Consider the following 12,389-nt stretch of genomic DNA (forward strand, 5'->3'; position numbering starts at 1 on the left):
TGCACGTGTATGTATGTGTATGTGTGTATGTATGTATGTATGTGAGTATGTATGTATATCAAAGAAGAGAAGAAAGCCAGACAAACAATAACAATGTATTTATATGAAAAATTGTATGTAGAATTTATATGTTGTTTCAAATTTACAGCTGTTTCAAATGGTCCACAAATAGATGATATAACAACACACATTATGAATGTAGGAGCAATACCTAAGAAATATGCACCTGCTTGCATATGTATTGCTATAACAACTATTCATGGATCATTTGAAACAGCTGTAAAGACAAGACCTGCTTACATCATGTAAATTCTACATTCAATTTTTCATATAAATACATCCTTTATACCTGACCATTCTTCTATGATATACACCTGATTTTAATCATTCTCCGAACCTACTTTTCTCGCTTTCAACCACCTTGCCGTAACCTTTCAAGAGGGACCAAAACCTTTAGCCCTTATATAGATAAATATATTTTGGGGAATAAATGATGGATTTTTCCCTTATGAGGCTTTTTCATGCTAGCTACTTGATAAATTCTTATAAAAGACTTTATCCTCTTATTGAATTCGAGCGAGGTCGTTGACAGTGCCGCTAGACTGGCTCCTGTGCAGGTGGCATGTAAAATACACCATTTCGAGCGTGGCCGTTGCCAGTACTGCCTGAGTGGCCTTCGTGCGGGTGGCACGTAAAAGCACCAACTACACTCTCGGAGTGGTTGGCTTTAGGAAGGGCATCCAGCTGTAGAAACTCTGCCAAATCAGATTGGAGCCTGGTGTAGCCATCCAGTTTCACCACTCCTCAGTCAAATCGTCCAACCCATGCTAGCATGGAAAGCGGGCGTTAAACGACGATGATGATGGTGATGATATATATATATGAGCCTAAGAACACTGAACTGCAGGTTGGGAGAGGTTAACGTAATACAATACAATCCCGGAATACGGCACGGAGTAACGTTGAGAAGTCATGTCGTGTACAATTGCCTCGTGTCACACACACCGTGCATTGCAAAAAATCGAACTCCTTTCCAGAACCCCCCCCCCCCCCAAAAAAAAACCAGTATCTTGTAAGGGAAGTAACTCAGACAATCACATGCTAGAGTCATCTCCCTTGATTAATTGTATATTTGCCACCGTTACCAGACGTTTTGTAGCATTATACTTGAAAATATTTATTTTTTTAATTGTTTCGGTCATTTGACTGCAGCCATGCTGGAGCACCGCCTTTAAGTCGAACAAATCGACCCAAGGATTTATTCTTTATAAGCCTAGTACTTATTCTATGAGTGTCTCTCGCCGAACCGCTACGTTAATGCACCAGCATCGGTTGTCAAGCAATAGAGGGTGACAAACACACGCACACTAACATATACATATATATATATATATATATATATATATATATGACGGGCTTCTTTCAGTTTCCGTCCACCAAATTCACTCACAAGGCTTTCGTTGACCCGAGGCTACAGAAGATACTTGCCCAAGATGCCATGCAGTGGGACTGAACCTGGAACCATGTGTGTATGTGTGGTGTGCATGTGTGTGTGTGTATATTTGCACGCACGTGTGTGCGTGCATGTTTAAGAGAAGGAAATATATGAACAAACACATGGAGTGAACTTGCAATTTCTTTATTTTAATAATCATATTTTAGTTTACGTGGAGTAGTAAATTGCTTTATGACCTCATCCGTCACTTTAGCCCTTCGCTCACGGTGCTCAGACACTATCTTCTGCAGAATGCCAATTAGTTCCTTTTTAAGATAACCAGTAAGTAATTCTCCGCTGGTGTAGTCCTGTAAGGAATAAAACAATCAATCATGGACGAATTATCCACAAGAACCACATGACTGATAATTATTTAATTCTTAACTTCCTGAGACTTGATCAGTTGACCAAAACTGAAACATACGACATCACAAGAACTTTACTAACCTTGTTTACATTCATTTTGAAAGAAGTAAGGAAGTGAGGGTCCCTGGTTCGAGAGTTCCAGAATTTTGAGGAGAGTGGAACCAGCACTTCGCTGTTATTGTTCCTAGGTCTACACTGAATTGAAACAGTTACACCTGTCAAGGTCCTAGCTTTGGATTAGTTAGCATGTACCTGCATGATGGGTGGAAACTATTTCCGCAAATGAATCGTATTGAATCAATGGTGAATGTCCACTAAATGCTGAATTGTCAACAAATCATCAAAGACCAGGAGGATCAACCAGTTCCGTGAGCAAACTTCAGCTATCATCTATAGTTGTGGCATGCAAAGATGAGATATTGCAGCTAGCAAACGGTCAATGTGACTAAAATCGAACCCAGACATTCATGCCACATTGTTCAATCGAGACATTTGATGTGGAAGAGTTGCTTTGGTCAGAGCAAGCTGCCTGATCGAATGATGATGATGATGATGATGGTGACGAAGGAGCTCTCTAATGTAAGGGAGAAAACTCTAATTTCCCCTTGTAATCCATTTCTGTTCTATCGTTTAAAAGAGAGGAATTTGAGTTAATCTGCACCAAAGGATCAGGAGACACCAAAGACTTACCTTACGGATTTGCTCCAACCTGTCGTCATCTTCCAGAAAAAATCGTAGATATTGGTAAGAAACGTCAACATCGCAGTTGCCACCATTTGCTTTGTGTTCTTCAACAGTGGCGCCACCTCCTGAGAATGCATATTTATTGATCTGTTGGAGAAAGTTTATGAAAGATTCAGATTCCAGTTAATCCATGATCATAATCCATGTGTAAAAATCAGTGATATTAATCAATGAATCACAAACGATTAAAAGATAATCCTTAGACAAAAACCAACAACTCTAAAAAAAGGCTTTGGTGGCATTCCATTCTCCTTGGGTTCAGGAACCCTCAAAAAGTTAGGAGATAAATGACCCCTAAAGGCAGTTTATAGGCCTTTTTTACTCTACTTCTGAGGAATTACAACTGTCTTTGTTTCAATTAATTTTGAACATAATGAAGAATTTATTGAAATAAACTTGTCGTAATTAAATTGATATTTGGAATATAAATTAACATGGAATGTTGATGGAAGGTTTTAATTTAGATTTCTTTAACCCTTTCGTTACCATATTTCGGTTGAGATGCTCTGCGTTTCTTTCAATTAATTTTAAATATAACAAAGAATTTAGTAAAATAACTGAGTTATCATTAACCTAGTGTTAGGAACATAAATTGTGATTAAGATTTGGTGGAAGATTTTAATTCAGAACTTTTGAAAACAAGACATTTGTACAACAGAGCCAGAAGCGGTTTCAGCCGGGTTAGTATCAAAAGGGTTAAAACAGAATCTAAGTACCGTAAAAATAGGGGCAGTTTCTGGCGGGGTTGATATCAAATGGTTTAAGTCATATACAAGAATTCCCTAAGTTTAAGTAGAATTGGCAATGAATTCAGAGACAGGGAGTTTACCAAAATGCCTTTCTCATGTGTTGCTATTGTTCTTGAGTCACACAAATTCAGGATTAAATGTTCTGCAATCTTTCAGAAGCCAAGGATTTAATTTTTAATTCCATTGATACAAACTTGTTTTCTTGGAAAATAGCAGAAAATAATAAATACAAACCTTGTTCTTGATCTGCGCATTGGTGTCCGTCAAGAAAATCGATGAGGTGGCATCACTTGCGCTCATCTTGCTCTGAGAGCCTTGCAGAGCCGGAAAAAATGTTGAATACATGGTCGATGGCTTCAGAACACTCATACGAGGGGCTACATCCCGTGTCATTCTAAAATAAGGGTCCTGAAATAGCAGTAAAAATCAAAACAAATTATTGTAACATAACATTCTGATGATGATGATGATGATGGTGGTGGTGGTGGTGGTGGTGATGGTGGTGGTGATGGTGGTGATGGTGGTGGTGATGATGATGATGATGATGATGATGAGTCTGGCCTAAATCTTAGAGCAGTTGGACAAGGGTGGAAAAACCAGGACAATATTAGTATAAAGGGATGGTGCGGTAAGGAGCATGCTTCCCAACCTCATGGTTCCGGGTTCAGTCCCACTGCATGGCACCTTGGGCAGTGTCTTCTACTATAACCACAGGCTGACCAAAGCCTTGTGAATGGATTTTGTAGACGGAAACTGAAAGCAGCCCACTTGCATTTGCATGTGTGCGATGGGGATAACTAAAGAATTACTTTGGACCTAGTAATCTGAAACCAAAGCGATTTAAGATGGTTTAGTCTTCAGTCCAGCATCTCATTTGTACCAGACTCAACTTTGTTTCGTATTTTACCAAAAGTCAATGAAATAAAAACCAATGAGATCAATAATCAATCAATTATTGCCTTCCTTCCTCTTCAAAAAGAAAAAAATGGCAGAATGTCTAAGAATGTGATAAGAATAAACATCCATCTTTACCTGGTCAATAGCACAAGGAATAAGGCAGGGAATACTCTTCTTGTTAAAGATTTTTGGAAAGGCACAGCTAAAAGATGGTGCTGCCTGAACCGCAGGGAAAGCAATTTTACCGATGCTATCACTGTCATTGAAGCCAAAGATTCCTTTCACCTGATTAAAAGTAACTAATTTCTGAATGTTGACGACTGTCCGATAGAAGATCTCACTCTGTCTGAAATAAGAAAAACAAGGAAATTATTTTAAGGGAAAAAAATAGAAATTTTGAAAAAAAAAAAAAGAATTTATGGTTTTAATTGTGCAGGGTTTTTGCTGTTTAGTTGTTTTTTATAACGAAAGAAATAAATAAGTTCAAGTAATGAAGAAATATATACATATATACAGACACACAGACATATGTATATATATATACATATATACTGAAACACATACATACACACACATGTATGTATATCATCATCATCATTTAACGTCCATTTTCCATGCTGGCATGGGTTGAAACACACACACACACACACACACATACACAGAGACACTTCAGCAATGTAACTATACACATGTTGCTGGCGATTTCTTTTCCTTCTTTGGACCTTTGCTTTTCTCCCTTCCGACAAAGAGCTATGCTCGCAACATCAAGAGGACATTTGCCAAAGGTGCCACATAGTGGGACTGAACCCGGAATCATGTGGTTGGGAAGCAGGCTTCTTACCACACAGCCACTTCCAGAGGGACAGAAAGAGGTGTCTTACAGAAGAGGAGATACATGACTACTGCAGCTGGAAAAAGAGAGAAAGGAGGAGCAAGAGAAAGAGAGAGAGAGAGAGAATCAGAGAGAGAGAGAGAGAATCAGAGAGAGAGAGAGAGAATCAGAGAGAGAGAGAGAGAGAATCAGAGAGAGAGAGAGAGAGGTGTGTCAGTTTTACCCCTGAGTTAGAAGGAAGTACAGACATTTATATGTTAACAGATGCACCTATAATAAGCGAAGAGAGTTTTTTTGTGAAGATCATAGAATTTGATTGTTGCTTCAAAATGGACAAAAGTTGTAATAAATGCCACTGGAATGGAAGAAGTGAGACAAAATAATGGTGTCTGAAAATAAGTCTAAAAGAAAAAAACTGCATTTGGTTCTATTTGCTTTTTTCTTACCCCATGTGCTGAAAATCAGAGAATATAAATGTTTTCTCAGGGTCGAAACCTATGGCAATGATGTCCTTAATGTTTTCGTGCGCCAGTCGACTCGCTTCCTCGACAGAGAAATCCTTCCACAGAAACTTTTCATCATCCGTCATCTGGATGACGAGAGGAACATCAAACACTTCCTGCAACCATCTGAAAACAGAAACATATTTCGGTTAATATAGAATAATAATATTAATAATAATAATAATAATAATAATAATAATAATAATAATAATAATTATCATTTCAAATTTTTGCCACAAGGGAAGCTTGAGGGAGGTAGAGATGAGTCGATTACATCCAGCATGCTAACGATTCTGCCAGCTCACTCCCTTAATGATAATAATAATAATAATAATAATAATAATAACAATAATAATAATAATAATAATAATAATAACAATAATAATAATCTTTTCTACTATAGACACAAGGTCTGAAATTTCCGGAGTGGGGATTAGTCAATTACATCGACCCCAGTGTTTAACTGGAACTTAATTTATCAACCCCGCAAAGGTGAAAGGCTAAGTCAACCTCAGCAGAATTTGAACCCAGAACATATCGGCAGACAAAATATTGCTAAGCATTTCACCCGGCATGCTAACGATTCTGCCAGCTCACCACTTTCATAATGATGTTGATGATGATTATGATTTCAAATTTTGGCACAAGGCCAGGAAGTTTGTGGGCAGGCGTAAGTTGATTACATTGACCCCAGTAGCCAACTGGTACTTATGTTATCAACACTGAAAAGGATGAAACGCAAAGCGGACTTGATGGAATTTGAACTCAGCTACAAACTTACTGCCATAATGATGACAATGACAATGATGATGACGACGATGATGATGATGATGATAATGATGATGATGGTGATGATGATGGTGATGATGATGATGATGATGATGATGATTTTTCAGGTAGTTACATGGCCTCAAATATGACAAAAAAAAAAAAAATAGCCTGGATCAAATTAATTAACACCAAGAGTTGACAGGTTATTTTATTTCATCAACTCCAGACAAATGAAAATTCAAATTAAAACAAGAGTGAAAAAAAGAAACTAAACACTTACTTGGTTATAATGAATGGAATCAAATGACCTACATGCATGGCCATTGACGATGGGCCCCGTCCCGTGTATAGGTAAAAAGGTGTGTCTTTCTCATACATGTCTAAAATAACATTCAATTCCCTGAAACAAATTAGACAAAGAAATCAATAATGCAAGATAATAATATATATATATATATATATATATATATATATATATATATATATATATATATATATATATACATACATATACATATATATACACACACACACACACACATATATATGTGTGTGTATATAGGATATAATAATGAATGGAGAATCACACGTCTTTAATTAATAGTTTACAACATATAAGATGCCAACACGGCAATTATTGGTTTTATTACGAGTCTATCTCGTTACCCTTTAGCAGCAATATTTGCCTTAGTTTTTCGAATCCTCTTAATGTCGTATCATATCTCCAACTTATAAATAGCCCATCTTCCACTTCAGTTTCTGTTATAACATTAAGCATCAGCAGTCAATAAACTTCTTAATTGTTCTTATTCTGCAATGTCCTTCACTCAGACAAATGTATCAAGTAAATTTGTTTAATTTATGAATGCAACAATGGCTAAAGCTTTTGGGTGTACTCCACAATAATCTTTAGTATGAAAAATAAACACCGCTGCTGTTATGTCTGTAATTTATGTGACAAAACTAACAGTTCTCTGATTTACTTAATAAGCTTAACAGCAATTGCTTTATGTACAGTTTTGCAATGGAAGTAAAGATGTATTTGCAAAATAGGTCCTGGAAGAGAGAGAGGAAAGAAATAAGTTTACCTGTGAGCAAAAAAGATGCCTCTTCTCAAGAAATGATGTAGAGGCTGACCAATAATCTTTTCCATGCGATCAAGTAGGTTTTGATCAAGAGGACTGCAGCCAAATCTCGCTGATTAAAAAAAAACAACACAAAAAAAAGACGGTCAAGATTTAACTCTTTAGCATTCAGATTATTCTGTCAAAGGTAATCCTTATTTAATCCCATTCTTTTGAATTAATCCTGGATTATCTCATAGCTTTGAGATTTCAATGATGTGATTGTTTATTTTCAGAATGACATTGTAGGCTAAGTACAAAAGGCTGGGTCTAGCCAGTAGGAACATAAAACAGGTGGAATATATTGGCTGGATATGAGTGGTTTAAATGCTAAAGGGTTAAACCTAAGCAGCTTATTTCTCCATTCAGGATTAATCTTTGGCTAATCTTGGCTGACAACAAAAGGACTTGCTCACTGAATGAAGGGTCAGTTGTATGATACTTGTGTTTGAAGAGTAATGCTGCATGGTAGCAAAACATGGACACTGGATGCAGGCTGAAACTTCGAAGTCACTATCAATACTATTCTTGTTAAAGAATAATAAGTACTCGACTAAAAGTATAGAATAATCCCTCAATTTAATGTCAAATAGTTTTTTTATAATAAACACACACACACACATATATATATATATATAGACTTCCTCTCATGTATATATTTATAAATGAGACTTCTTTCAGTTTCCCTCTACCAAATCCACTCACAAGGTTTTGGTCAACCCAAGGCCATAATAGAAAATACTCGACCACCATACAGTGGGACTGAACCAAGGACTAAATGGTTGGAAAGCCAGCTTCTTACCCACACACCCACGTCTCCATCTATAAACACTAACAACAGAGACTTCATAAAACTTAACAGGAAAAACACTTGAGACAACCATATCACCAAAGACAATATTTCAGCTTGAAACAGTTGATACAGCAAATAAGTCATAAAAGGCATTTCAAGTATTTGAAAATTATTTATCACCACTATCATCATCATCATCATCATCATTATTATTATTGCTATTATTGTTGTTATTATCATCATCATCATCATCGTTGCTATTATTATTAGCTAATTCCAACAGAAGAGTAATTTAATGAGATTATATTTTATAGTTTCTTTTATTTTTTATTGAAGTCTTTGACAAGAGTATTGAGTACCACCATAAAAAAAAAAAAAGGAATGCAAAGAGGAACAACAAACACGAAAAACAAATAAACAGAAAATAGAAAATACTTGACCACCATACAGTGACTCACGAAAATATTTTCTGACTGGACACCAATAGCCGACAGCTTCATTGCTTTGATTTCTAAATATGTCAGTTAGTATTAGTTTAGTATTGGTTTAGTATGGTTTAGCATTGGTTATAATAAATAGGTGCAAGCATGGTTCCAAACCACATGGTTCTAGGTTCAGTTCCACTGCATGGTACATTTGGCAAGTGTCTTCTATTGTAATTTTGCAGACACCAAAGCCGCATGAATGAATTTGTTAGAACAGAAACCGAAAGACGTGTGACATTTATATATATATATATATGTGTGTGTGTATAAATATATATATATATATATATAATAAAAATAAATGTTTCCTTCTGAAGCCACGTCAGGCTCGTAAGGGCCGGTTTCCCGGTTTCAGTGGCATATAGATTCCCCACCTGGATGGGAAGCGTGGACCGGAGCAACATGAAGTGAAGTATTTTGCTCAAGAACACAATGCATCGCCCAGTCCAGGAATCGAAACCACAATCTTATAATCACGAGTCCAACACCCTAACCACTAAGCCATGCACTCCACACATACACACACATCACACCTTTCTTCCTACTTCAACGCTGAGGTGGTATAATTTCCTGGGAGAGGAATAATTTTGCGGCTGAGGATAGCTTTACATTGTAAATTATACACATATAAAGCTTGAAACACGTGTACCACGGAATCCTTTGTAGTTTTGTTGTTATTTTTTGGATTTACAATTTATATATATATATATATATATATATGTGATGATGATGAAGAACTATCATAAACAAAAGAGTTGGGGGTGAGAACCAATATTTGGTGAACTGAACATGACCACCAATTCCTTGTCTCCTTTTCTTTTCTTTTTTTTCACATTAAATTCCACTTTGATTGAGATCTACACTATCTGAAAATTTCGTTAAAAAATAACCATTTTTTTAAAAAGTTATGAAGAAACAAATTCAACTGGTGTGAATTTTCTGAATCTTTTCTTCCCATCGTCAGAAATTTTTTTTTTTCACAAATTCTGATATAAACAGAGTCTACGCTATATGAAGTGTATATATAGAAAATTTCCTTAAAAAAAAATAACTATTTGTCAGAAAGTTATGAGGAAACAAAGTCAGAAAGGGGTACAGTTGTGTAGGTACACAAAAAAAAAATTTTAAATAAAAAGTTGGGGATTAAGAAACTGGAAAGCTTTTTATATTATTTTTAAAATTCATTTGGGGAAAATTGTGATCTCAGGAATCCAGGAAATTTTTTTTTGGTGGGGGGAGGTTAAAACATTGAAGTGGTGATGCTTTATTTTGGCAATATACAGGCGGACATTGCCCAAGTAGAGATCACTATAACCCTACTTTCATTTTGGGGTCAAAAACTGAAAGAATGTTATGTCCTAATTTACTACTACTATTACTACTACTACTAATAATAATAATAATAATAATAATAATAATCCTTTCTACTATAGGCACAAGGCCTGGAATTTGAGGGGAGGGGGATAGTCGATCACATCGACCCTAGTACTCGACTTGTTCTTATTTTATCGATCCCGAAAGGAAGAAAAGCGAAGCTGACTTCGTCGGAATTTGAACTCAGAACATAAAGACGGATGAAATAACATTAAACATTTGGTCCGGCGCATTAACAATTCTGCTAGTTCGCCACCTTATATATAATAATAATGATAATAATAATTCCTAATGTTTTTTTTTATAGTATTTTAATGATAGATCTTATATCTTCTTTCTCGTGTAATCGTTTACATCAAATCTTTAAAAGATTGCATCAGAAAGTGGATAAGATGTAGACTTTGTTAATTTAATAACTTATAAGCCACAGTTGGACACTAAAATATTTAATATAAAACGTATTGTGATTTATGATGAATTATCTCCAAGATTATGTAAAATAAATGATAAGTCAATTTATGGTCCATCATTACGATGACTGCGTCATCTATTTAATGTAAGAATTATATCCTGCAACAACGAACAAACCGAACGTTTCAGTTCTTCATAAAAAATGTTTAATTCCTTCAGACAAAAATACAATTATACCCTCTTCTAATAATTTTTAGTTTAAATAATAAAAATAATAATCCTTTCTACTACAGGTACAAGGCCTGAAATTTTGGGGAAGAGGTGCTAATCGATTACATCGATCCGAGTGTTCCACTGGTACTTGATTTATTGACCTCGGCGGAATTTGAACTCAGAACATACCAGACAGACGAAATGTTATTAATAATAATAATAGTTAATGGTTTCTGGTTCAGGCACGAAACCAATGATAATGAAAGGGACGGACGAGTCTATTCCATCGACCCCCCGAACTACCTGACTGGTTGTTAATACTTTTACTTTACCGGCTCTGAAAGGATGAAAGGTAAAACCGCCTTCGGCAGGATTTGAACTCAGAATGTAAAGAGTTGGAACAAATACTGCGAATCACTTTTCTTTATTCGATGCTTCTATGATTCTCAAATAGACACAAGGGTGTGTCTGGGTAAGAGAATTTGTCGATAATATAGACTGCGGCCCGCGAGACTCTAACGAAAAATTACTTTTCAATTTATTATTATTTTTTTTTTAGTAGTTGGCCCGCATGATGATGATCTGTGTCTCATGCGGCCCGCTTCTTGGAAAAGGTTGCCTATGCCTACCACAAACCCAGGTACATAATGGGTCCTTTATTTAATCGAACCCGGTATTTAACCGGTCCTTTATTTTATCGATCCCTGAAGAATGAGAAGCAAAGTTAACCCCCCGACGGATTAACAACGATACTAATAATTATAAGAAAGTAATCAAAGCCAGTCAGTGATTGCAGAAACGATAAAATAAGCAGATGCTTAAAGAATAATGATGTAAGAAGGAGAAATTAACAAGTGAAGCTTACTGATGAGTTTATCGTAATCTACGCCTTTAGCTGACTTGCTTACAACATTCCATGGATTAACCACATCATTGTCATCTTCTTCTTCTTCGTCTTTATCTTTTAAGTTCAACTCATTCATATTTGATTGGAATTCGTTTGCCATGATGCAAGAAACGTGGAGGTCCGTTCCAATACTGAGCTTTCTCTTACACAGGGGAAATAATAAACTGCGACACCGGTTCCGGTTCACATTTGATCAATATCTCATTCGACTGCTAAGTCTTCAGCTGGTTCCCCCCCCCCTCCTTTTACAGAATAATTTCTCTTGTGTTTATTATACAGCTAAAACCTGTGGAATAAATGCAGTCCCGAGCCAATTATCCGGCAAATTTGGGACTGAAAATAAATATAATCCTAAGATTACCTCCTTGAAAATGTTTCTCTGCAAAGAATTCATTTAAAACATGAATATTGCCGAATGTGTGTGATGGATAAACCAACCTGTAGCTCTACTTAAAATAATTATAAATACTTATTCTAGTGAGCTAATTAGAAATAGTTTTATTTTATTTATTTATTTTTAAGAATTTTCCCTAGAGTGCAGACAGAATGGTTCATTAAATGGAAATTAAGCATTTTAGGAATTTCTCTTTTCTTTCTCCCCTATTTTTTTTTGCTGTTTTTTCTTTGTTTTTATTTTATACTATATATGTATCATATACATACGTATTATATATGTAATAAAATTTGTATATTATAAAAAAAAAAACAAAAAAAAAATGCAGTAT

The 12,389-nt window shown here is 35.6% G+C and overlaps 1 protein-coding gene across 1 annotated transcript; it reads right to left on the minus strand.

The window, feature by feature from the left end:
• Positions 1–1,623: 1,623 nt before the first annotated feature.
• Positions 1,624–11,865, minus strand: LOC106882834 (tryptophan--tRNA ligase, cytoplasmic-like). The gene is made up of 8 exons (XM_089341259.1): positions 11,623–11,865; positions 7,446–7,554; positions 6,638–6,757; positions 5,530–5,712; positions 4,387–4,597; positions 3,589–3,762; positions 2,552–2,692; positions 1,624–1,803 (listed from the first exon to the last, which is right to left on the minus strand). The coding sequence occupies exons 1-8, from the start codon at positions 11,762–11,764 to the stop codon at positions 1,645–1,647; spliced, it is 1,239 nt and encodes a 412-aa protein (XP_089197385.1). The 5' UTR covers positions 11,765–11,865; the 3' UTR covers positions 1,624–1,644.
• Between the last annotated feature and the right edge of the window lie 524 nt (positions 11,866–12,389).

The sequence above is a fragment of the Octopus bimaculoides genome, chromosome 24 (genome assembly GCF_046866305.1).
Source record: "Octopus bimaculoides isolate indiv1 chromosome 24, ASM4686630v1, whole genome shotgun sequence".
Taxonomy (NCBI): Eukaryota; Metazoa; Mollusca; class Cephalopoda; order Octopoda; family Octopodidae; genus Octopus; species Octopus bimaculoides.

What these genes read in the sequence shown, in the direction of transcription:
- LOC106882834 (XM_089341259.1), bottom strand. Translation starts at nt 11,764, where the DNA reads ATGGCAAACGAATTCCAATCAAATATGAATGAGTTGAACTTAAAAGAT. An exon ending in ATTCCATTCATTATAACCAA is followed by an intron (nt 5,713 to 6,637) that starts GTAAGTGTTTAG and finishes TTCTGTTTTCAG; the next exon opens with ATGGTTGCAGGAAGTGTTTG. An exon ending in TTCCTTGTGCTATTGACCAG is followed by an intron (nt 3,763 to 4,386) that starts GTAAAGATGGAT and finishes CTGCTATTTCAG; the next exon opens with GACCCTTATTTTAGAATGAC.